This window comes from Salvelinus alpinus, chromosome 6 (assembly GCF_045679555.1).
Source record: "Salvelinus alpinus chromosome 6, SLU_Salpinus.1, whole genome shotgun sequence".
NCBI lineage: Eukaryota > Metazoa > Chordata > Actinopteri > Salmoniformes > Salmonidae > Salvelinus > Salvelinus alpinus.
The window spans coordinates 51,489,233-51,516,581 of record NC_092091.1 but is presented as its reverse complement, the minus strand read 5'-3'; the positions used below and the strand labels follow the sequence as shown (position 1 = coordinate 51,516,581).

The window sequence follows — 27,349 nt, the reverse complement described above, 5'->3', positions numbered from 1 at the left end:
ATCAGCGTTAGCAAAGCAGTCCTGAGGCATAATCTCTGTTTCTGGTGACCATTTCTCAATGGAGCAAGTCACGGGTACTTCCTGTTTTAGTTTCTGCTTGTAAACAGTTAGCAGGAGTACAGAGTCATGATCTGATTTGCCAAATGGTGGACGAGGGAGGGCCTTGTATGCTTGCGTGTGGGTAAAATAACTGTGGTCTAGGACTTTATCACCCCTAGTGGCGTTTGTGTTTGTGTGTACCTGTGCTGTTCTTTAAGGGCAATGTGTTCCTGCTGTGAAGCTGACAGTCTCTCAGTCTCCTGTTTCAGCTTTACTTCCAACTGAGAACGCTGGGCTTCAAATCGGGCCTACACACACAAAATTTTGTAAACAAACCCCCAGACCCCCAATTTTGTAAACAAACCCCCAGAGTCATAAGATCTTGTAAACACAGACAAATAGATATGTACCTGTTCCAGAGCCCAATCCATGCGCTCCGTGTCCCACTCTCTCCGCGCCTCCAGTTTCTCCTCCTCCAGCTGTAGCAGTCTCCCCCTCTCTTTGGTCAACTCTCCCCTCACCTCCTCCAACACCTGTCTTACCTCCAACAAATGCTGCTCCTCTCGCTGCTTGCACTCCTACAAACAAACACACGCACACACACAGGATGGGGTCAATTTAGAATTAACTCCAATTAAAGATGCTTTGAGTTATTTAAAGGACATTGATTCCATGAGGTACGCTTCATGCACAATTTTAAAAAAACACTTCATAAATGGAAATGCTAGTTAGAGACTGCTGTTAGTTGCTAAATAACAGACCAGAGCTGCTTTCAAGGCTTCCGTTTGCGGCAAACATGTTATTTAGTAACAATTTCAGTTGAATGATTTAAACGGACATTACAAAATGTTGGACAGGAGAAACAAACCCACCCTCTCCTCTTGCAGTTGATTGGCTAGCTGGACTGTCTGGTCCTCCAGCGATCTTCTCTCATTGGCTGTTTGCTCCTGGAGGCAGGTCAGAGCAGCCTGGGCTTCCTGGGCCTGTAGATGCAGCCCGTCTCGCTCCACACACAAGAGCTCACACTCATGCCTACAATCACACAGAGACCCTTCCAACTCCACCAGCCGCAGCTCCTACACACACACACACACACACACAGAGTCAGATAGGTGTAAATGATAGTGCGAGAGAATGTGGCTGTGTGTGTGTTACTCACCAGCTGTCTGTTGGTTCTCTGTAGTTCCTCAGTGTGTTTCTGTTCTTGCTCCAGGGCCTCGGCAACCTGAGCCAGAGACTGCTCTAATTGACCAAGGGTCTGGAAAACACACATGCATGCACACACTCGTAGTGACATTTGTGAATCCTATGTATATGTGATGATAACAACAGCCAATGACAGTCCCGCCACTTGGTTTGGTATAAAGATGTGGGATGGTGGTGTGGAAATGTAACCACTGTCAAATTCTATGGATGCAAGGCAGCAACATGTTAAATCTTTGTAGGCACATAAATACTGTGTTTGTGCTACCTCTTGCTGCTTTGTATGTCGTCTCTCCGCCAGCTCCTTCTCTTGCTGTAGTCTCTTCACTCCCTCACTCTTCTCCTGCTCATGTTTCCTCCAGCCTTCAACCACCTTAGCCAGGGTCTGATAGACACACACAGGTTATTAGTAATATATGGTGACAGCTCCACCTTGGCCTCTGATATTTTCACCATATACAGTATGAGTCAAAAGTTTGGACACACCTACTCATTTGTATTTATTGGGGATCCCCATTAGCTACTCTTCCTGGGGTCCAAACACACCAAAGCACCCACATTACATATAAAACAGTGAACTATGTTTGTACTGAATGAGCTAAAGATAAAACCCTACACCACCGCATATCCACAACACAACATTTTCAATACCACCATACAACATCAATGTGTGCGTAAGCATGTGTTTGTACCTGTGTGTCTCATTCAAGGTTTTTCTTTATTTGTACTATTTTCTACATTGAAGAACAATAGTGAAGTCATCAAAATTATTAAATAACACATATGGAATCACGTAGCAACCAGAAGTGTTAAACAAATCAAAATATGTTAAAAGTTAATTTGTGGAATTTCTTTCCTTAATGCGTTTGAGCCATCAGTTGTGTTGTGACAAGGGAGGGTTGGTATATAAAAGATAGCCCTATTTGGTAAAAGACAAAAGTCCATATTACGGCAAGAACAGCTCAAGTAAGCAAAGACAAACGACAGTCTATCATTACTTTAAGACATGAAGGTCAGTCAAAATGGAAAATGTCAATAACTTTTAAAGTTTATTCAAGTGCAGATGCAAAAACCATCAAGCGCTAGGATTAAACTGGCTCTCATGAAGACCACCACAGGAAAGGAAGACCCAGAGTTACTTCTGCTGCAGAGGATACGTTCATTAGAGTTAACTGCATCTCAGATTGCAGCCCAAATAAATACGTCCCAGAGTTCAAGTAACAGACACATCCCAACATCGACTGTTCAGAGGAGACTGCGAGAATCAATGGATATTAAACGGGTGAAAATCTGCCCTTTGGTCTGATGAGTCTAATTTGTAGATTTCTGGTTCCAACCGCCATGTCTTTGTGAGATGCAGAGTAAGTGGACGGATGATCTCTGCATGTGTGGTTCCCACGTGAAGCATGGAGGTGGTGTGATGGTGCTTTTCTGGCGACACTGTCTGTGATTTATTTAGAATTCAAGGCAAACTTAACCAGCATGGCTACCACAGCGATACACCATCCCATCTGTTGTGCAATTAGTGGGACTATCATTTGTTTTTCAAAAGGACAATGACCCAAAACACACCTCCAGGCTGTGTAAGGGCTATTTGACCAAGAAGGAGAGTGATGGAGTGCTGCATCAGATGACCTGGCCTTCACAATCACCCGACCTCAACCCAATTGAAATGATTTGGGATGAGTTGGACCGCAGAGTGAAGGAAAAGCAGCCAAGTGCTCAGCATATGTGGGAACTCCTTCAAGACATTCCAGTTGAAGCTGGTTGAGAGAATGCCAAGAGTGTGCAAAGTTGTCATCAAGGCAAAGGGTGTGTACTTTGAAGAACCTAAAATCTAAAATATATTTTGATTTGTTTAACACTGTTTTGGTTACTACATGATTCCATATGTGTTAATTCACAGTTTAGATGTCTTCAATATTATTCTACAAAGTAGAAAATAGTAAAAATAAAGAAAAACCCTTGAAAGAGTAGGTGTGTCCAAACTTTTGACTGGTACTGTAGATAACACCCATCCTAAAGATTTGCATGTGTGTGGGAGAGAGCTAGAGAGAGAGAGCAAGAGTGTGTATGAGTGTAAGGTGTGTCCACACCTTATCCAGCTGCTCGATCATGACATCCTTCTTCCTGTCAGCTGACAAAGCGAGAGCCAATCGTTGCTGCAGCTCCAGAGCCTTACTCTGCAAAACCAGCACGTGCCCCTCACACTGCTAGAGACAAACGTAACGTCACAAACCAGCAGCCCCTGCCCCTCACACTGCTCCTGACTAAGTTTGTCCCAATACCAGTTTTGGGATAGTGGTACCGTGACAACCCTACTATAGACGCACACAGTTAAACACCAGGCAACACTTGCCCCTCACACACACACACACATCTGCCCCTCATACTGGCACATAGAGAGGGGTTAGACACTGAACAGGCTAGAGCAGGCTAAAGCAGGGCTGATCCTCAGGAATTGGAAGGTATTGGGGCCAAAGATTTACATTTACATTTAAGTCATTTAGCAGACGCTCTTATCCAGAGCGACTTACAAATTGGTGCATTCACCTTATGATATCCAGTGGAACAACCACTTTACAATAGTGCATCTAACTCTTTTAAGGGGGGGGGGGGGGTTAGAAGGATTACTTTATCCTATCCTAGGTATTCCTTAAAGAGGTTGGGTTTCAGGTGTCTCCGGAAGGTGGTGATTGACTCCGCTGACCTGGCGTCGTGAGGGAGTTTGTTCCACCATTGGGGTGCCAGAGCAGCGAACAGTTTTGACTGGGCTGAGCGGGAACTGTACTTCCTCAGAGGTAGGGAGGCGAGCAGGCCAGAGGTGGATGAACGCAGTGCCCTTGTTTGGGTGTAGGGCCTGATCAGAGCCTGAAGGTACGGAGGTGCCGTTCCCCTCACAGCTCCGTAGGCAAGCACCATGGTCTTGTAGCGGATGCGAGCTTCAACTGGAAGCCAGTGGAGAGAGCGGAGGAGCGGGGTGACGTGAGAGAACTTGGGAAAGTTGGACACCAGACGGGCTGCGGCGTTCTGGATGAGTTGTAGGGGTTTAATGGCACAGGCAGGGAGCCCAGCCAACAGCGAGTTGCAGTAATCCAGACGGGAGATGACAAGTGCCTGGATTAGGACCTGCGCCGCTTCCTGCGTGAGGCAGGGTCGTACTCTGCGAATGTTGTAGAGCATGAACCTACAGGAACGGGTCACCGCCTTGATGTTAGTTGAGAACGACAGGGTGTTGTCCAGGATCACGCCAAGGTTCTTAGCACTCTGGGAGGAGGACACAATGGAGTTGTCAACCGTGATGGCGAGATCATGGAACGGGCAGTCCTTCCCCGGGAGGAAGAGCAGCTCCGTCTTGCCGAGGTTCAGCTTGAGGTGGTGATCCGTCATCCACACTGATATGTCTGCCAGACATGCAGAGATGCGATTCACCACCTGGTTATCAGAGGGGGGAAAGGAGAAGATTAATTGTGTGTCGTCTGCATAGCAATGATAGGAGAGACCATGTGAGGATATGACAGAGCCAAGTGACTTGGTGTATAGCGAGAATAGGAGAGGGCCTAGAACAGAGCCCTGGGGGACACCAGTGGTGAGAGCACGTGGTGCGGAGACAGATTCTCGCCACGCCACCTGGTAGGAGCGACCTGTCAGGTAGGACGCAATCCAAGCGTGGGCCGCGCCGGAGATGCCCAGCTCGGAGAGGGTGGAGAGGAGGATCTGATGGTTCACAGTATCAAAGGCAGCCGATAGGTCTAGAAGGATGAGAGCAGAGGAGAGAGAGTTAGCTTTAGCAGTGCGGAGCGCCTCCGTGACACAGAGAAGAGCAGTCTCAGTTGAATGACTAGTCTTGAAACCTGACTGATTTGGATCAAGAAGGTCATTCTGAGAGAGATAGCAGGAGAGCTGGCCAAGGACGGCACGTTCAAGAGTTTTGGAGAGAAAAGAAAGAAGGGATACTGGTCTGTAGTTGTTGACATCGGAGGGATCGAGTGTAGGTTTTTTCAGAAGGGGTGCAACTCTCGCTCTCTTGAAGACGGAAGGGACGTAGCCAGCGGTCAAGGATGAGTTGATGAGCGAGGTGAGGTAAGGGAGAAGGTCTCCGGAAATGGTCTGGAGAAGAGAGGAGGGGATAGGGTCAAGCGGGCAGGTTGTTGGGCGGCCGGCCGTCACAAGACGCGAGATTTCATCTGGAGAGAGAGGGGAGAAAGAGGACAAAGCACAGGGTAGGGCAGTGTGAGCAGAACCAGCGGTGTCGTTTGACTTAGCAAACGAGGATCGGATGTCGTCGACCTTCTTTTCAAAATGGTTGACGAAGTCATCAGCAGAGAGGGAGGAGGGGGAGGAGGATTCAGGAGGGAGGAGAAGGTGGCAAAGAGCTTCCTAGGGTTAGAGGCAGATGCTTGGAATTTAGAGTGGTAGAAATTGGCTTTAGCAGCAGAGACAGAAGAGGAGAATGTAGAGAGGAGGGAGTGAAAGGATGCCAGGTCCGCAGGGAGGCGAGTTTTCCTCCATTTCCGCTCGGCTGCCCGGAGCCCTGTTCTAAGATCATATCAGGATCAGTGTGCGTGTGTTTACCTTGCGGCTGGTCCTCTCCCTGTCTAGGCTCTCCCTAAGGACAGTGGCTTCCGGGGAGGAGAAGACACCATCAGAACGCAGACGAAAAGAATACCGCGGGAACAACTCCTCTAAACCTCCTATCCCACCACTGGAGAAGAGAATAAGAAAAGTGCAATTTGTTTTACATTTAGTCAAATACGTACCGACAACATAGCTATTATAGAGAACACAAAAACGTATCGAAAAACTAAAATAGAGAAGGTGTGTAGTGTTACCCGAGTAGCTGTGAGGTGCTGTCACTGTTAAATGACTGGTTGGGACTCTCTGTAACACTGCTACCTCCTGCAGGACAATACAGGGAATACCATATTAGCAAAGTTTGTGAGAGTGGCGTGTCTGTCTGTCTCCTTTTTCTTCAGTGTGTGTAATCCATTCCCTGAATCCCAAATACAAAATCAGCCCCTACCCCCTGGGCACAGATCTAAAAGGATTGGATAGGTGTAAGCAATATGGTGGTGGTTCCACCTAGGGTTGGGTGATGTCAACCTCTGTCCTATCGTGATTATGTTCCCATAAAACATTGTTATATACGATGCGATCACCCCCTCAAAGTGTGCTAAAACTACAGTTGTGCCATAGCGCAAAAAAAAAATGCAACTGGACGAATCATGGCGAAAGATAATGTTGTTGAAAGCCTGAGCAGAGGCTAAATGCAGGCAATGGCAAATCTTTTCTAATATTCCTTTCTTGTGGAGGAGCAGAAAAGGTTTGTGTGTGGCGCACACATGATGCAGCAGTGACCAATGAGGAACGGGCTGTTTTACCATAGTGAGCTAGGTTATAGGCCTACAGGCTGGGTAGAAGCGGTCTCTAGTCATCAGAACTTGATAATAATATTGTTTGTTCCATCTTTCATAAAGCTTTGTTCGATCTTTTATAAAGCTGTGATTGAGAATAGACTACGCCTAGTCTATTAACTTTCATTCTTGTTATTTTTGAAAGCCACAACTTTAGGACAACACCTTCGTAGGTTAGAATATTTGGGAAATAAGCTAGTATTGATAACTTTTACTTATCTTAAAGCTTTTATGATAGTCGGAGAATAGGTTCAGGATATTTGTAGGTCCCATGAAATTGAATATAAGACAAGACCTTTTTAATGCCACTTAGAATGCAATTTAATAAAAATGTTGAGGCCTGCGTGCGCCACACAACTGTCTATATTCCTTTCTAGAAAGAAGCCCATGTTGGCAAAAAGTTGTATTTTTAGGGCTGGCTCGTTCACCAAAGGCTACGGCCTACAGGCTCATATTAGGCAGGTGTGCTATTTTAGCAATGAGCATTCTCCTGTAGCCTAACGGATGTTGTAGCATAGTGGCTAGACTATAGATGGCTGAAGCATGGGGTTTCCCAATGGCTAATCATTCACTAGATACACTAAGTGGTCAAAATGTTTCCTTTGATACCAATATCAGCTTAGAATGATAATACCACTATGTAAAAAATGCCTTAAAGTCAAATATACAGCACTGTTACTGTATAAAACATGGTCAACTCTAAATCCGGAGAGCTAGGCTTCTGGGTGTGCAGCCTTTTGATCCAGCACTGCTCAAACACACCCGAGTCAGCTTAACAAGTTCCTGTTGAGCAGCATTTGTTGAAGCGGGTGTATAAAAGAGCGGGTGTATAAAAGAGTAGGGCTGGAACAAAAGTCTACACAACCAGTAACTCTCTTGGAGGTATTATGCTATAACATTAGAACATTGGCCTACAACCAAAAAGTAAAAAAGAATTCCCTCATTCAGTGAATCTGGTATCAATGGCTATACTTTGAAGCAAAGTAGCTAAGCGTGAGGACTCTAGAATGACTTTTTCCAGTGCCAAGTAAGACATGGAAGTAGTTAGCTATTTCATCTAACATCTTCAGGGAAAGCATGACCGATATTTTGATTTGCAACATGTCAAAATAGGATCCAGAATAATATATTCATTAGCTTTAGGAAGACGGTACACAAGGATAGTGGTAATAGAGCAGGATGATTTGTAAGCAATGTATTCAAATGAGTCAGTAGGGACAGAGTTCAGTTATTTTGATTTAGAGTTACAGTATACAGTACAGCAAGGGCGCCATCACGGCTGGTGGAGTGCGGGTGACACAGGTAGTCATAACCAGCAGGAGTATCTTGGTTAAGAGAAAATAAATCACCGGGTTGTTGCCAAGTTTCAGTTAGGAGGAGGAAGTCTAGCTTGTTGTCAGATATTAGTTCATGGAGCAAGGGGGCTTTGTTCATTGATCGGGTGCTGAGGCGAGCAAAGTTAGTATTGTGAGACAGAGTTGAGTTTATGGATAGTGGTACAGTAGGTTGAAGGGGACGTAGGCAGTCATGGTTTACTGTACAAGATGGATTGGAAGTAGGGTGTGAGTGAGACGAGAGAGTTAATGTTGCTACCAGTAGTATAGTTGACAGACCAGTTGCGACGTGAGCCACGATGCCGGTAGCAGCGTCTACGTAGGATGCCCGATGAGTGGGCGGGATAAGGACATCATAGGAGAGCCGGAGCCGATAGTTATTATTCATGCGGTGAAAAATCAGGGGGGAGTAGTATTTGGTCGGGATAAAACAGGGAGTGGGAATCCATACTATTCCAGGGCAGAGAGCAAACAGGAGGAACAGAGAGGAGCCCGTTGGCAGGTGCATGACAGCGATTTAGATCAAATAAAATGTCAGATGAATCCACACAGAAACCACCACGGTTAGCAAAGCAGCAAGCCAGAGCCCAACTAGCCTACTCTAAACCATCTAGAACTAGAGCACACAGTAAAAAACACGTGAAACACAATCCCCGCCAGCAAAGCAACAGAAAGAGAGCGGAAACATAATGAGATTGACGGCGGGGGTCAACTTACATGAAAAACAGAAGAATAACTAACAAATAAAAGTTAACGAGATAACACTGTTGCTAAACAGGTAACAAGGAGAAGCCGCAGTCTAGCACATACTCTCGCACGAAAATGACATTGTGTTGTCGTCTATCAAATTGTTTAGGCTACCTTGCTTTCTCCTCTGGCAACCACCCGACTCGCACTGGCACACACAGAGGCATCTGTGCCTGAAGTATTTTTTGTATATTTTTTCCTCTTTTTTGCCACGGTGGCAACAATTAAGTGGCGGCACAATATAACGGAAACACTTCAGTCAGCGCTGTCGCATTTAAAACCTTTGAAAACTGAATTTAATATATTTTAAGACTTGAGGCCTTTAAATCAGATAAATTAATTTAAGAGTGCTTAAGGACCCATGGACCCCAAGGTTATTGGCCATTTGGATTTCAACCTCGCATGTATGGGTTTTCCCAGCCCGCATGGATTTCTTTCTTAATAAGCTTACCCCTTGTGTGGTGTTCATGCTGTTATGCACCCAATGTTCGCAGCTGTAGCCAGTCACCAGCTTGTCTAAATGGTCCACCCTACTTTTGTAGCATTATAATCCATTATGATTAGTTATTTTTATTCAGGGCACTCATGAGTACCACATTTTTCCTTTCTTTGACACGTAGGACACTAGGGATACGTCGGCCGAGCTTCCCTCTGTTCCAATCTGGGTTCAACGCCATATAGTGTGGCTCATTCCCCGGAAATGACATCAATATTTCTCCTCCTGCAGGCTGCTGACGGGCTGGTCCTGGCTGAGGGTCAATCTCATCCACTTCTTTCAACTCACTGTCCAGACTCAGAATTGACAGACACAGGAACATTTTTAATCTTCCAAAGTGGAAGACACTCCTCCCTCTGCAAAAATCATTTCTAAGGCCCTCTGAGCAGAGATTATTTTTGCCATACTGATTGATTGTGGTAAGGAGTCACACATGCAAAGCTATTTATTTTTTGTGCTCCTCCCCTAATTTGCACCTGGTTGAGGTAGTGTGGGAAAGTACTTTATTTTGATACATTGTGAAAAATTCAGTTTTGTAATAACATTGTGTAGGTTCCCGCAAGACATTGTGTAGTTTCACACACTACAAAAGGTAAAAAGTGCGAGAAAATAGGAAGACAGACAGCACAAAGAACCTGTTGAAACAGAGTGAAGGCACACAGCAAACCTACTTGTTTTCACCTAGCTAATTTTACCCCAACATTGGACACCCCCTAACTTCTGACACTCTTTAGCGGTTGAAGGATTAAAATCCCCTCAAGCTCAACATTTACATTTTTCACAACTCCTAACATTTAATCCTAGTTAAAATGCCATTTCTTAGGTCAGTTAGGATCACCACTTTATTTTAAGAATGTGAAATGTCAGAATAATAGTAGAGAGAATGATTTATTTCATCTTTTATTTCTTTCATCACATTCCCAGTGGGTCAGAAGTTTACATACACTCAATTAGTATTCGGTAGCATTGCCTTTAAATTGTTTAACTTGGGTCAAACATTTCCGGTAGCCTTCCACAAGCTTCCCACAATAAGTTGGGTGAATTTTGGCCCATTCCTCTTGACAGAGCTGGTGTAACTGAGTCAGGTTTGTAGGCCTCCTTGCGCGCACACACTTTTTCAGTTCTGCCCACAAATGTTCTATAGGATTGAGGTCAAGGCTTTGTGATAGTCACTCCAATACCTTGACTTTGTCATCCTTAAGCCATTTTGCCACAACTTTGGAAGTATGCTTGGGGTCAATGTCCATTTGGAAGACCCATTCGGGACCAAGCTTTAACTTCCTGACTGATGTCTTGAGATGTTGCTTCCAATATATTCACATAACTTGCCATCTATTTTTTGAAGTGAACCAGTCCCTCCTGAAGCAAAGCACCCCCACAACATGATGCTGCCACCACCGTGCTTCACGGTTGGGATGGTGTTCTTCGGCTTGCAAGCTTCCCCCTTTATCCTCCAAACATAACAATGGTCAGTATGGCCAAACAGTTCTATTTTTGTTTCATCAGACCAGAGGACATTTCTCCAAAAAGTTCGATCTTTGTCCCCATGTGCACTTGCAAACCATAGTCTGGCTTTTTTATGGCGGTTTTGGAGCAGTGGCTGCTTCCTTGCTGAGCGGCCTTTCAGGTTGTCGATATAGGACTCGTTTTACTGTGGATATATCAAATGTATTTATAAAGCTCTTTTTACATCAGCTGATATCTCAAAGTGCTGTACAGAAACCCAGCCTAAAACCCCAAACAATGCAGGTGTAGAACTTTTGTACCCGTTTCCTCCAGCATCTTCACAAGGTCCTTTGCTGTTGTTCTGGGATTGATTTGCACTTCTCGCACCAAAGTACGTTATTCTCTAAGAGACAGAGCGCGTCTCCTCCCTGAGCGGTATGACAGCTGCGTGGTCCCATGGTGCTTATACTTGCGTACTATTGTTTGCACAGATGAACGTGGTACCTTCAGGCGTTTGTAAATTGCTGAACCAGACTTGTGGAGGTCTAAAAAAAAATTCTGAGGTCTTGGCTGATTTCATTTGATTTACCCATGTCAAGCAAAGAGGCACTGAGTTTGAAGGTAGGCCTTGAAATACATCCACAGGTACACCTCCAATTGACTCCAATGATGTCAATTAGCCCATCAGAAGCTTCTAAAGCCATGACATCATTTTCTGGAATTTTCCAAGCTGTTTAAAGGCACAGTCAACTTAGTGTATGACCCACTGGAATTGTGATACAGTGAATTATAAGAAATAATCTTTCTGTAAACAATTGTTGGAAAAATTACTTGTGTCATGCACAAAGTAGATGTCCTAACCGACTAGCCAAAACTAGTTTAACAAGAATTTTGTGGAGTGGTTGAAAAACAAGTTTTAATAACCAAGTGTATGTAAACTTCCAACTTCAACTGTATATGAATGATTAATGAGTAATCGGCCTGTGGAAATATTGAAAAATGTAATATGACTTATCAATGACAGTTGCACTTCTGATTATACTATATAAATAATTAAATGAATACTTTGCTTGTGACTGACAGGTAACAAAATAAAGAACGTCAAAGTGGAACTCCATTGTCTTGTTTTTTGTCATTTTTTGCAAGTGGTAGATCTTGGTTTACATTTGGACTTGGGATGTGATCTTAGGCTTGAAAAGGTTGGTGACCACTGGGCTATAGCAAATAGGAATAGGCAAATTAGAATGTCACTTGTCCTGCGATACTTTTTTTACTCCACGGCACCAGTCAAGTTCAAATACGCTAAACCATCATCTGTCACATGTCGTCACCATAGACGATGGCTGTCAATCATCGTCAATAGAAAATGCCATCATAATATCACCCAACCCTAGTTTCACCTCCATCTTGCCCTCTGACAAGTCAGGTGGATTTTTGTGACATATTGTGGACATCCATTCATTCCTCTATGATCTGTGCCTATGGGGGTACAGGCTATGGGTTGGTTTGGGATAGAAGGAGAGTCTCCAGGGTCTCACCCTCAGACTCCAATGTGGGTGTGCTTCTCAGCATGGTTTGAAGGTGAGCTCTGACATTCTCCATGTCCTGGATATGTCTCCTGCCATTCTGCAACCAACACACCAACATGAAGTCACACACACACGTCGCATACATACAACAAACACGTGTCGGATGTAAGGGGTTAGTTACAGTGAGTCTGTTGCTGTAGTCCACACTGGTCTGGAGATTAACACCCATCTCCTCTACCAACATCCTATCTTCCTCTCCCTTCTCCTCCTGTCTCCCCCCGGGGGAGGGGGTGTGGAGGTTCTCGGGGGGTCTAGCCTTACCCCCCCCCAGCTGAGGAGAAGACAACTGAAATGACACCTGTCTGGAGACACACAGAGATAGTTAGAGTGAGACATGACACTCTCCATCAACCAGTCTGTCTATTTGCATGTTGAAAACCCAGTCTTATTTCTGGGCAAGACGGGGGTGAGGTTGTTTCTGTGAGCATAGGGATTGTTTCTGGACAGGGCCAGGGTTACCTGTGAGTGTGGCCTGGTGATGGTTGACCTTTGGCCTGGAGGTCTCGGGTGAGTTGCAGCGAGGAGTAGAGGCGAGCTGTGACCTCACAAGACTCATCCCACGGGGAACGGTGCGAGGAAGGCCAGGAGCGGATCAGAGAGGGGGGGGCTTGTTTAGAAAGGGAAGCAGTGAGAGAAATGGGGGGAGGAGAGGTGGGGGCTGATATATGCAAAGGTTCTTTGTCACTTAATAGTTCTTCACACCTGGTTGATGCCATCCCTGAACAGTCAGTGTAGAAAATACTAAATCAGTCAAAGAGTTTCTGTACAATCACCAACCACATGAGCTAGTTACAGTTCATAGCTAACCAATGTTAGCTACTTATGTTCACAAACAATAACTTTCGCAGTGAACTCATTCGTCAGCTAACGTTACTTAGCTAGCAAACTAACTAACGTTAACTGTAGCAGTACATTTGATTGTTCTAAAAAAAAGTTCATATTTAATTCGCTAGTTAACTAGCAACAAAACAAACCAAAACATTAACGTTAGCCAACTTAGTGAGCAAATAAGGCAGAGGTAATGTTAGTCAACTAACGTTAACTAGGCAATTTTGATGCCTTTGTTTGTTGTGGCAACGTCGGTAGTCCAGCAACAGGAAGTGACTAATCCTAAAAATTGGCTGTATAAAGTTATGACAACTAGCAATATATGGGAGACGAACAAGTGAGACATTGCTAGCAAATAGCTAACTAGCTACATATTTTCAAATCAAGCTAGCGTACTGTAGATTATAGTGACGCATAACGGTAAAACAAGCTCAGCTAACTAACAAGAGACATTAGTTTAGTATGACTCTGGTTAGGCTAACAAGCACACAATCCCACCCTACCTATCGGTTGAGAGTGGCTGTGTACGTACCATCGGAAAACTCCCGGGCGCGAAAAGGTAGTAGATAGCTAACTACTGTACCAAGCTATCCTTCAGTGGTAGCTTCTAGCTAACGTTACCAGAAGGCTATCAACATCTAGTCAGTATATTGATGCTCTTTGGTACAGTACTAACGTTAGCTAACGGGGAAAAAATAAAAACTCCCTGGGCCTGATTTAAAAAACAATCATTTAAAAAACCGCGCTTGCCTGTGTTAACTAGCGGCACTTCGCTTGTTTAAGATACGACACGTCCGGTATTAAAGTCCACACACCAGTAGTTTCCTTCTTCTTCTCTGGTATAATGGCGTTCGAATGTGAATGCCGCCACCTAATGTGCATGTTGAAAATAAAAATATCCCTAAAAACGGAAAATATTTGTGGTGGTTGGGTAACCTTCATACAAACAGTTGTGTAAAGTACTCAAGTAAAAATAATTTGAAGTACTACTTACAGTGGCGGAGCTAGAGTTTTATACATGGGGTGGCCAGGGGGTGTCCAAGGCTACTTCGGGGGTCCAAATGTAACAGGGTTGGTTATGTTTCCACTTGCCTCTAAAGAAAGGTGTATTCAATGTTCAAGCATTCTTATTGGTTGGTTCAACTCTGATGACAATATGGCGTGTTGTGATTGGTCCTGCATACAGATAAGGGGAGATCGCGAACTTCAGGTCTCCCCAGTATGAAAACGTGATGCAAGAAATTTTACCATCGACAGCCATCAACATTGTTAAGCCCTGCACAACTGGGTAGTCGAGATGAAAGGAACACTATGGACAATTTTTAGCATTTTGCAACCATGAATTATAGTTAAAAACAGTTTTCCACAAACAAGGTCTAAAACATGTTCGATGCAATTAGTAAGTAAAAAAGTCTCCCGGGTGGCGCAGTGGTCTAGGGCACAGCATCGCAGTGCTAGCTGCGCCACCAGAGTCTCTGGATTCACGCCCAGGCTCTGTCGCAGCCGGCCGCAACGGGAGGTCCGTGGGGCGACGCACAATTGGCATAGCGTCGTCCGGGTTAGGGAGGGTTTGGCCGGTAGGGATATCCTTGTCTCAGTATGTAAAATGTATGCACTCTACTGTAAGTCGCTCTGGATAAGAGTGTCTGCTAAATGACTAAAATGTTAATGTAAAAACAACTAACGTGCTGTTTCCTATTTAACAACAGAAATAAATAATGCTTAACTGGGACCACTGGCTGGGGTGATTTATTTGGACAAAACACAACGCAAGGAGAGTGCGATTTACATCTGTTACACATAGACCATGATAAAAAAATGTGTGTAACTATAACCTGGCATCTAAGGAGCATGAATGAATCCTATGATTGGTGATTAGAGATAGAAGTGATAATTCACTTAACCCAGAGTTTTTCAATGTGGCAGATAGTGTGGTCCAAAAGGGTTACTTCACTAGAATTCTTTATCATCTCTCACACATGCACACGCTCACACGCTCACGCTCACACGCACACACACGCGCACACACACGCACACACACACACACACACACACACACACACACACACACACACACACACACACACACACACACACACACACACACACACACACACACACACACACACACACACACACACACACACACACACACACACACACACACACACACACACACACACACTGTACTATACTCACATACTGGAGATTTGGGTCACTCTGTTTTCATGAATATATAATCTGGGTCTATAAGTGTTGAACATCCAGAAAATAAAGCTCAAGCACCAAGTAGATAAAATAGCATTTTTGTGTTGCATAAATTGCATAGTTTATTTACAAAAAATTATATTGACAAAAAACTGCAATTTGCAATTTGACATACCAGGTATCAAGCAGAAATGGACTTGAAAAATATAAATAATTTTGATGCCCATCAGTATTACAAACTTACTGTATCATATTTACGCTCATATATATTATGTTAACTAATAACAAAGAAAAGTTTTGGAATTGGCCTAATCAAGACCAAATTAAATCTGTGGATTTATCATTTTAGAATGTCAGTGTACTAGTTAGTACACAGTGCAGGTTTTAATCATGACCAGGGGGACCGCCTAAGTGCCAAATTATCCTAGGTAGATTTAAAACAGCATAATTCTGTGGTTCTGGTGAGAACTGGCTAAATGTTTCACAAACTCCTCCATGTTGGAGGAGCGTGCCCTCCTTGACTCAACACTGAGAATTCCGAGGTGACTTAACCTGTCATCAACCATCGTTGTCCTAAGGTGGCTTTTAATCAGTTTTAGAGCTGAGAACTTTCTCTCGCAAGAAGCATTGCTGACTGGTGTAACAACAGAAATCTTACAAAGTCGAAATAGCTCATGGAAGTCCTCTTTACAAGGTTCTAGAAACACAACAAAGTCAAGGAGAGTAGACGGTCTGTCCCTTACACTTTTCTCTCTCCTATCAAGAAGCCGCTTGCTTTGATGAACCTCATGTTTGAGGTCCTCTAAAATCTGACTCGAAAGTCTGAGCAAAGGCAAACAGAGGCTCCTCATTTAAGAATGTTGTACTCTTTTCGTTGAGAGACTGGACCCCTTGCAATATCTCGCAATTATTCTTTGAAAACGCCTTTGCAGCTCAGCTGTGAGACTGTCAAGCACCTGATAAAAGATAGCTCTTTGGAAGCTCTCACCATCACTTTGTTCACTATTTTTCTGTCCTACAGTGCTCATCATCAATGAGTCGTGAAATCTTAAGCTTCTTTTAGGCTGTCTTTTACACACATGTTTGTACACATGTTTTGCAGTGCTCTGCAATCTCTTCAACCTCTTTCCATAGTTCTTCAAAGTTACCCTCACTTCTGTAGTCCTGTAATGTGTCTATACGGGCACCCCTTAACTCCATTGATCTATCACCACTATTTTCAAGTGTGATATCCTGTAGCACTCTCAGAACTGCTGGAAGCCTGTCCCTCAGATTACTGCATGCCATGTATCTGCATGCCCACCTTACATCCGACAGTCTCTGTAGTTCCCTGGGCTGCTGCTGCAGATACAGCTCTTTCTGAACTGCAAGCCATATGAGATGAACGTACGAGCCAGATACAAAGTTATAAAGCTTCTGCAGGAGAGCAAAAATGTAATTGCCTCAGGCACTGATTTTACAGCATCGACAAGAACCAAATTCAAACGATGTGCATTACAGTGCACATAAAATGCAAATCTTGCACTGTTTTTAATCCGTGCAGACACACCAGAATGCTTTCCGCTGATGACGGATGCACCATCATAGCCTTTCCCCACAATATTATATCTGTAGTCCAGACCACATTTTTCAAGGCAATCAATGATCATTTTTGTGAGACCTTCTGCATCTAAGATTTCAGCTGACTGAAAGTGTACAAAGCTTTTGTGGATGGCCCCGTTGTAATAGTACATCACAACTAAAGACATTTGTTATTTTTTCGTTAAATCTTTGGTTTCATCTGCAATTACACAAAAAATTTCACCTTCTTTTACTTCTATCCTTATTTCACTTTGTACTATCTCAGCTAAGCCCTCAAGAACTTCGTTCTGGATTTGGTGGCTTGTGTACTTAGCATTGCCACATGCATTCGTCCTTTTCTCTATGAGAGGGTCATGCTTTGCTATTTCTTCTAAGATTGTCAAAAATTACCCTTGCTGTGAGAGTAATCAGACTCTCGATGACCTCCCTGCGATATATTTTGAATGTCAGTTAATAGGAGCACAACTGCAATTGTTTTAATGTAAGTACAGTTTTCCCCCACATTCTTTTTACGGTCCTCATTTATGACATCTAACATTGATGAGTTGCAGTCAATAGCCCTTTTATGCTGATTCCAAGCATACATAGCATTGATATGATGCTCTGCCTTCGAATGGAGCTTAAACACAGAATCTGACTGTGATGTGAAGGCAGATTCAGGTGTATTGGGCAGAGAAAAATGACTACAGGTGAAACAACAAGTCAAATCTTGACTTACAGAATATTCAAGCCATGAATTGTCCTTATACCAGGAGCTGTTGAAAGCCCTTTTCCTAGTACCATGCTGTGTTCTGGGAAATGTTTTCAAACACGGCTGTACAGGACCCTCTTCTCTGGATCTTGAAATGTCTGAAATACACGTTAAATAATGTGTCATATCTCTATGGAAATGTATAATTAAGGGATCCACAAGATTAGATACTAACAGCTGCTAACTAACATGTGTAGTTTAAAGTATAGGCCTGGCCTACCATTGGGTCCTTTTGGAACAGCATATCTGGTGCTTGATGCGTTTGGGAGGCGCTCGATGACATCTCCTGGCAGCTCTGTCTAGCTCAGAGCCTCTGTGTCATCCCTTGATACAGCTATTACATTAAAATAACACATTAGTGTTAATAACACAATAACCATTAGTGAATAATCAAAATAAAAATGCCACAGCCATTCTCAATCTTAATTACAAATCCACATTATCATAACAGTACCTTAAAATCAACTACCAGCCTAAGGTACTAGTCAGATCATGGCTAGCCCTACTCTGCAGTAAGTAACTTTAGTTAGCTATAATTTCTTACATCTTTACGGTAGCAAACAGTCTATCTGCAAATTGTGGTAATCTTTTGAATAACGTTAATAGATAAAAACAATTGTTCGTTTTGAGTTCAAGTACGAAAATCTAACTGAGTTAAATGGATTTCAAATTGCTGAATATTAACTTGCTGAACACAGACAGCTGTGGCCTACTAGTTACCCCACATTAGCTAAACATTCGTATACTGTAATTTACAACACTGCACTGTATATGCATGTATTACTACCACAGATGTAAACGTAATGTTAGTCTAAATTGGGAACCGATCTCTCTTATCTGATTAACTGTCTGTTAATGGAGCCAAAAGTCTAACGTTAACTTCTCTAGGATAGAGGGCAGCATTTTCACGTTTGGATGAAAAGCGTGCCCAGAGTAAACTGCCTCCTACTCAGTCCCAGATGCTAATATATGTATATTATTAGTAGTATTGGATAGAAAACACTCTGAAGTTTCTGAAACTGTTTGAATCATGTCTGTGACTATAACATAACTTATTTCCAGAAAATAACTGAAGCAGAGGTTCTAATTGCCCTGTGTGCCATTGATACTAAGAAATCCTTAGGCGCTGACAATTTAGACCCGTACTTACTTAAGTGTGCTGCACCTATTTTTGCTGGTTCAGTAACACACATTTTTAATCTAACATTAAGCACAGGAAATATCCCTAAGGTGTGGAAAGCAGCTTTTGTTCTGCCATTACATAAGGGAGGTGACGGTAGTGATTTGGATAACTATCGACCCATCTCTAGGCTCCCTTGTCTGGTAAAGATTCTAGAATCTATAGTCAACAAACAGTTACAATCTTTTCTTTCTGCTAACAGTATTCTTAGTACCAATCAATCTGGTTTTAGATCTAAACACAGTACCACATCGGCCACTATGCTTGTTGTAAATGATATTGCAAATGCCTTAGACGATAGAAAGCACTGTGCTGCGTTGTTTGTAGATTTGTCAAAAGCTTTTGACACTGTAGACCATGCTATCCTGTTGAGTAAGCTGTCATCTATAGGACTGGGCACTGATGCCTGCCGATGGTTTTATGACTATCTTAAAGATAGAACTCAAGCCGTCATGGTCGATGGGGTCAAGTCTGACCCCTTACAGTTACTTAAAGGGGTCCCTCAGGGTCCCTCACGGACCAAGCTTTAATGCAGTTGGAGTCTGATTTTAGGATACTACAGGGGTCTCTTTTACAGCTTAAACTTGTTTTAAACGCTAAGAAAACAAATGTCATGTTTTTTTCTAGGTCTAAACTCTCAGTTAGAAACACGTTTGTAATCACTAGCTTGGATGGTACTCAAATCAATAAGGTCTCTGCATATAAATACTTAGGGGTATGGTTAGATGATAGGCTTTCTTTTAAAAAACATGTTACTGAATTGGGAAAAAAGCTCAAATTCAAGATAGGATTCCTTTACAGAAACAGGGCTTGTCTGTCCTCTGTAAATAGGAAAAAAATTGTGCAGGCTACTTTTATGTCCGTTTTAGATTATGGTGATATTATCTATATGCATGCATCGGCAAACACATTAAAACCACTGGATGCTATTTACCATTGTGCACTCAGGTTTATCACGGGTGATAGTTACAGAACTCATCACTGTATCCTATATCAACATGTGGGTTGGGTCTCTCTATCTGTGAGGCGAGAGCAACATGCTCTCTTGTTTATTTATAAAGCACTTCTTTTAAAACTACCTCCATATATATCATCATTAATTTCCACAAGATGTACTAATTTTAAAACCAGATCACAGATGTGGATTACATTAGAGACTCCTGCGGTCTCCACAGAGTTGGGTAGGACTGCCTTCAGTTCCTTTGCACCTTATTCATGGAACAAACTGCAGATCCAACTTAAGTTAGACACTCTGGTGTCCCTTGCCCATTTTAAAATGCTTATGGAGGATCAATATGATGTTGTCTGTGATTGTTTCTGTTGAATTGTGTATGTTTTGAAATGTTCTTGTCTGTATGTCTAAAACTGTACATGTCAACATGTTTACACAGGGCACAGCCGTAAAAGAGATCCAGGTCTCAGTCTGTTTTCCCTGTTAAAATAAAGATTAAAAAAATAAATTAAATAAAAAAATAAAAAAAATTTGGCATGCAAAACCCCGAGGACAAACCATTCAGATGTATTTTTTTTGAGGTCACTCTTTTCAATGGGGTTTCATTGGGAATCCAGATTTCTAAGGGACCTTCCTGCAGTTCCTATCCCTTCCACTGGATGTCAACAGTCTTTAGAAATTGGTTGAGGTTATTCCTTTGTGCAATGAAGAAGTACTGCCATCTTGAATCAGTGTAACGTTATGTGTACTGTTTGAGAGTTGCGCAAGACTAGAAAAGTAGCGTTAGTTTGTTGTCCTCCTGTATTGAAAACAGATAGATCCGTCTTCAATTTTATCGATTATTTACGTAAAAAAAAATACCTAAAGTTGTATTACAAAAGTAGTTTGAAATGTTTGGACAAAGCTTACAGGTAACTTTTGAGATATTTTGTAGTCACGTTGTGCAAGTTGGAACCGGTGTTTTTCTGGATCAAACGCGCCAAATAAATTGACGTTTTGGATATATATCGACGGAATTAATCGAACAAAAGGACCATTTGTGATGTTTATGGGACATATTGGAGTGCCAACAGAAGAAGCTCGTCAAAGGTAAGGCATGAATTCTATCTTTATTTCTGCGTTTTGTGTCACGCCGGGAGGGTTGAAATATGATGGTCTGTGATTGTTAGCTGGGGTGCTATCCTCAGATAATAGCATTGTTTGCTTTCGCCGTAAAGCATTTTTGAATCTGACACGTTGGTTGGATTCACAACAAGTGTAGCTTTAATTTGGTATATTGAATGTGTGATTTCATGAAAGTTAAATTTTTATAGTAATTTATTTGAATTTGGCGCTCTGGATTTTCACTGGATGTTGGCCAGGTGGGACGCTACCGTCCCACATATCCCAGAGAGGTTTTAACTTACACAGCGACTCGACTTTCGTAAAAGTTTTTCAGGAAAACCTAAACCCGATGCTAAACCTTAAAACTTACTTCAAATATGATGCTCTCGCCAATCGCGAAAAGAGCTCGTGGAGCTGTGAAAATATTCTCTCTTCTTCTTCTTCTGTATTTCTTATTCTTTTTCTTCTGTATCTCGCAACCAACGTTAATATTCTCTCTTCCTCGTCCTCAATTTGAAAACGTCAAAATAAATGCTCCTTTCAACAAGAGGTGAAATGAGATGTCAATCAGCATCAAACTGGCAGTAGCGAATTAAATTCTGCGGTGGCACCCGGGGTGGCCAATTAGATGTCAAGGGTGTTCAGTGCCACCCTGGACACCACTCTGGCTCCACCCCTGTCTGTACTTTACTTTACTATTTATATTTTGACAACTTTTACTTTTACTTCACTACATTGGGGGTGGCAGGTTAGAGCATTGGGCCAGTAACCGAAAGGTTGCTGGATCAAATCCCTGAGCGGACAAAGTAAAAATTTGGAGTTCTGCCCCTGAACAAGGCACTTGTTCCCCAGTAGGCCATCATTGTAAATAATAATTTGGCCTAGTTTAATTTAAATGTAAACAATTCCTAAAGAAAATGTAGTACTTTATACATTTTCCCTGACACACAAAAGTACTCCTTATATTTTGAATGCTTAGCAGGACAAGAAAAAATTTCAATTCACACACTAACCAAGGGAACATCCCTGGTCATTCCTACTGCCTCTTATTTGGTGGACTCACAAAACACAAATGGTTAGTTTTTAAATTATGTCTGAGTGTTGGAGCATGCCCCTGCCAGGGACGTCACTAGAGATTCATGGATAGGGTGGCTAAGCCTCTTTTAGGGGGGTCTGGAATACTTCCTCCTGTGCGTTTACTGTTAGCTACCTCTGTGGCTTGAGACTGCTAGCTAACGTTACCCAAAAATCCTAGCTACATGTAGGTCTAACGGTGCACGTAGTGGTAAATTGCAGTGCAGTAGGCTGCCCATTGTAGTGCATGTACACTAGATAGCGATACATTTCCGTGTGCCCCTTAGGCCGCCCATTGTGACTCGCTTGTAGGCATGCTGGCAGCATATGGCAGCATACAGCAGCATGTTCGATTGTGCATCAATAATTCAGCATAGCAAGTTTGTATGAAGGTCTGGTTATTAAATGCTAGCTAATAGTAATAGTAATATCCTCTAAAACGCTCTGGTGACAAACAAACTTTGCTTCCCTGTTTCCAATTGTCCACATGACTGGGAGAACCTATTCAAGTAACGTAAACTCACCCCATTCCGTACAAATGTGCGTAACCGCGACATTCAAACGAGGATACAAAGAAAACTAATGGGACTGTAGCGACTGTGTTGACTTCAAAATCGGGGGTGTGAACTAGGTTTCTATTCAAGCGTTAATCGACATGGTAATGGCTCTATAGTATTGGAGAAAAGTTGAAAAAAACTGACCCTCCGTTACATCTTGACGTGTCATGTCGTAACGTACAGCACGCATAAAGCAACTATTTCTGTCTTACAATCTCTCTCCACCAGGTGTAGCACTTCTCTCATCGTTTAAAAACAAGAAATGGACAGTGACGGGAGTAAGGGGGGGATACCTAGTAATTTTTTTCGTCATCATTGCATGCGATCATCATTCTCAAAGCCGCTGTTTATTTCTAAGATCACTTTAGCACCGCCCTAAAAACCTGATTCAAATTCGACACAAACCTTCAAATAGGTATGTTATGACACATTATATAAACTCTTTATAGTGTTTTATTTACATTTTAGAGGCGATAAGGTGATAAGTTGGACAGATCGAGTGAAAAAAGCAATTTTCCCACACGGCATCTGTCCTTCTCACTATAACGCATTAGTTTCGCTTCCTCACCCGCCATTTTTTAAAAGACCCGATGGAGCTCATTGCCTTCTTGAATTATGCAGAAACGGGCAGCGTGAAGGTCTCGGCATGAATTCTGTTTGAAAGGGGAGAAATTGTGCTTTACAATGGTATTGAAATTACAGTTGATCTGGAAGTATTACATTTTTGGGGCGCTAAAATAAGGTCAATTGTACGGACCAAGGCGATGTACGAGTTTATGTGAGATTACGTTAACCTTTCATGAGCCTCTACCCCGGGTCCGGGATCACCCCCCACCCCCCCACACACTGATTAGCATAGCTAGCATAGCTTCACAAGTAGATAGTAGCATCTAAATATCATTAAATCACAAGTCCAAGACACCAGATGAAAGATACAGATCTTGTGAATAAACCCATCATTTCTGTTTTTTAAAATGTTTTACAGGGAAGACACAATATGTAAATCTATTAGCTAAACACGTTAGCAAAATACACAATTTCTTTGTCCACCATTTTTTCTCTCCACCAGTAGCTATCACCAATTCGGCTAAACTAAGATATTGATAGCCACTAACCAAGAAAAAAACTCATCAGATGACAGTCTGATAACATATTTATGGTATAGGATAGGTTTTGTTAGAGAAATGTGCATATTTCAGGTAGAAATCACAGTTTACAATTGCACCGACCATCACAACTCGACTAGAATTACTATAGAGAGCAACGTGTATGACCAATTTACTCATCATAAAATATTTCATAAGAATAGACAAAGCATAGCAATGGAAAGACCCAGATCTTGTGATTCCAGACAATATTTCAGATTTTCTAAGCGTTTTACAGCGAAAACACAATAAATCGATAAGTTAGCATACCACATGTGCAAACGTTACCAGAGCATCGATTCAGGCCAAAGAGAGCTATAACGTAATCATCGCCAAAATATATTAATTTTTTCACTAACCTTCTCAGAATTCTTCCGATGACACTCCTGTAACATCATTTTACAACATACATATACAGTTTGTTCGAAAATGTGCATATTTAGCCATACAAAACCGTGGTTACACAATGAAAATAGTATGAAATCAAGCCTCAAAATGTCGGACGTCATCTTTCAGAGTGATCTAGTTTAATCGAAAGCTAATCATATACTTGACTAAAAAATACAGGGTTGACAGGAATCGAAAGACAAATTAGTTCTTAATGCAATCGCTGATTTACATTTCTAAAATTATCCTTACTTTCTTATACAGCGTTCGCCAAGAGAAGCTATAACAAACAAAATGGCGTAATATGTGTTTAAAATATTTCGACAGAACAACGATTTATCATATTAAATATTTCTTACTCTGAGGTGATTTTCCATCAGATTCTTGGGCAATGTATCCTTTCTTGGGTCTAATCTTCTTTTGGTCGATAGATGTCCTCTGTCCTTCGAAATATCCACTAACGATCGAACGGGACCCCGAAACGTGCCCAAAGTTTCAGAGTGCACGACAAAGAAATTCCTCAAAATCGCACTAAACGGATATAAATTGCTATAAAACGGTTCAAATTAACTACATTATGATGTTTTTAACAACTATAACGACTAAAAACATGACCGGATAAATATCACTGGCTAAACAACCATTTGGAAGGAGGCAGGTCTGATGTCCATCTTGCGCAAGACGCATGCAGGAAGAGAGCGGTACTTCCACGTTTTCGTGTTTTATAGTGGCTCTGATTGCGCAATCGAATCCATTCAAAGCGTGATGACGTACTGACACCCAGAGGAAGACGTAGGCAGTGTCGGTTTCTCCATAGCATCTACTGGCACCTTAAAACCGACCCCAGATCAGGGGTCAAAATTTCTGAAATCTGACTCCCTGTCAGGAAAAGTGCTGTAAAAGTAGTTCTGTACCACTCAGAGACAAAATTCCAACGGCTATAGAAACTAGAAAGTGTTTTCTATCCAATAATAACAATAATATGCATATTGTACGATCAAGAATTGAGCACGAGGCAGTTTAATTTGGAGACCAAAAAATGCTAATGCGGAACAGCACCCCCTATAGTTGCAAGAAGTTAAGTAAATACATTTAAAAAATGTAAAAAAATGTATTATTAGCTAACTATCTACAGTGCAGACTAACTCAAATGAGCTGCTAAATGAGCTCGCTAGTTGACTAGCTTGCTTTCTAGCCAACTTCACATACTGTATAGATAGCTAAGTGAATTAAATATCACCAGCTACCTAACTTCATATTAGCTAGCTATCTTGATGTATTTATCACTGTAAAAAACAAATTCCAAATGCATTTATAGGTAGCTATGGAGAAGCCATGGAGGAGGGTGAAAGGATAGCAGCCCCAAATGTCAATGTGAGAGAGTAGGCTATTTTGGATAGGGCAGGTACTTGTGTAGTTCCTGTCCCTAGAAGTGAGGACGGAGATATTAGTAACATAATATTCAGTGCGGTGTAATTTGACTATGATGAAGTCTGTTTCTTGTGAGGTTTTCTGTCCTCAGATAAAGAGAGCTATGAAAGCCTGTCTGCATATGAAGAGGTCCCAATGAAGAGCAGTGGTTCTCAGTCCTGGTCCTGGGGATTCAAAGGGGTGCACATTTTAGTTTTTGCCTTCGCACTGCACAGCTGATTGAAATGATCAACTCATCATCAAGTTTCGAGTGGTATTTATGTATTCATTCATATGTCTAATAATTACATTGTCTTCCATATTCCTACAGATACCTTGTAAGATACTTTGGAGATTCCTTCAAGACGATTGCCTTCAGTTAACGTGTAGCGCACTGCAAGGTTGGGTGACTAGGGCCATCTGGGACTGCCTCCTGGGGGAATTCAGGTGTGTGAAGGCTACCTGTGTCCTGCATAACTTCATGAGGATGGACACGAGGACCAGGAGGGGATCTGCAGCACGCCGCCGTGTGCCAGAGGAAAGTCTGCTGCTCTGCAGGATGTTTCAAGGATGGGGTCCAACAACGCAGCAAGAGAGGCAATCCGTGTGTGGGAGATCTTCACCTCCTACTTCGAAGAGGGTGCTGTTCTCTGGCAACACCATAGACTACACTATGCACAACCAAAGGCTCTTTTAAGAGCCATTCACATTGCAATAAGAGTGTTCTTCCATTTACTTAGCTATGTCAACTGCAGTTATTCAATTCCCAGTTTCTCTCCCTTTGATTTCTACTTCTCAGGTGAGGGTGCTGTTTAGGTAAGGGTGTGATGTATGTACAGTAACAAAACAGGCTCTTTTAAGAGTCACCCATATTGAAAAAATGTAGAACAATTAGACACCCTTTAACCCACACCTACACACTCATGTATCAATCTGATTGATGTATTGTGTTGTGCAGTAAGCAGGCTCAAGTGTATAACTGTGGCTCCTTCCACCTTCAAAGAACAGGCAAGAGGGCCAACAATGGAGAAAAGTAAGACACTTCATTATTTCTATAACTACACTATATTGTTTGTCCTCGTGTGCCCGTTCATGTTTTTCAACATTAAGTACCCTGCAGCCACTTAGTGTGGCATGGACACCAGCTGAGGCCACCACACACAGATTCCTGTTGAACACTGACTCTTCAACTACCTTATTTTCTCAGTCTCTCTCCTTCACTTCATCCCTCTCTCCTCTTCTCCCTAAATTCTCTAGGTTATATCAGCTGTGTTGGTGAACCCCTCCCGCATCTGAACTGGCTACATAGAGGGCACTTTATGTAGCCAGTTCAGACAGGTTAACATGAAGTATTATTAAAGAAATGCTATACATTGAAATACAGATAGAGATGCAGTGTCACGCCCTGACCATAGTTTGCGTTGTATGTTTCTATGTTTTGTTTGGTCAGGGTGTGATATGAGTGGGCATTCTATGTTGTATGTCTAGTTTGTCTGTTTCTATGTGTTTGGCCTGATATGGTTCTCAATCAGAGGCAGGTGTTAGTCGTTGTCTCTGATTGGGAGCCATATTTAGGTAGCCTGTTTTGTCTTTGTGGGTTGTGGGTGATTGTTCCTGTTCCTGTGTTTGTGTTCACTATACGGTACTGTTACGTTTTCATTCGTTTGTCGGTTTATTGTTTTGTTCGTTGTTTAAGTATTCTTATTAAAATGAATACTCACAACGCTGCATCTTGGTCCTCCTCTCTTTCGCCCGACGAAGAACGTTACATGCAGTAGTCCCAGAGTTAATGATCCAAGGTCAGTTTTGCATTTAACCTGATTATTAAACATGCTCTCTCTCTCCACCTGTCTCTCGTCTGCAGATATTTGATGTGAGAGAGGATGCCAACCCCCAGTCCCATC

At 42.4% G+C, this 27,349-nt stretch overlaps 1 protein-coding gene across 10 annotated transcripts in view; it reads right to left on the bottom strand.

Annotated features, from left to right (window-relative positions):
• Positions 1-14,191, bottom strand: part of cntrob (centrobin, centrosomal BRCA2 interacting protein) — a 35,015-nt gene extending 20,824 nt beyond the window's left edge. Inside the window, exons 1-12 of one of the 10 annotated variants that reach the window (XM_071406891.1) lie at positions 14,091-14,191; positions 12,728-12,986; positions 12,390-12,570; positions 12,218-12,305; positions 6,075-6,141; positions 5,818-5,947; positions 3,339-3,455; positions 1,511-1,627; positions 1,199-1,297; positions 912-1,115; positions 450-617; positions 241-347 (exon numbers count right to left, since the gene is read on the bottom strand). In XM_071406891.1, the coding sequence (XP_071262992.1) occupies positions 241-347; positions 450-617; positions 912-1,115; positions 1,199-1,297; positions 1,511-1,627; positions 3,339-3,455; positions 5,818-5,947; positions 6,075-6,141; positions 12,218-12,305; positions 12,390-12,570; positions 12,728-12,984 (1,535 nt within the window). In that variant the 5' untranslated portion in view covers positions 12,985-12,986; positions 14,091-14,191. Of the gene's footprint in view, positions 1-240; positions 348-449; positions 618-911; positions 1,116-1,198; positions 1,298-1,510; positions 1,628-3,338; positions 3,456-5,817; positions 5,948-6,074; positions 6,142-12,217; positions 12,306-12,389; positions 12,571-12,727; positions 12,987-13,599; positions 13,906-14,090 lie in introns of those variants that run through there. The other 9 variants (XM_071406893.1, XM_071406890.1, XM_071406889.1 and 6 more) reach the window with 9 other exon arrangements.
• Positions 14,192-27,349: the final 13,158 nt, after the last annotated feature.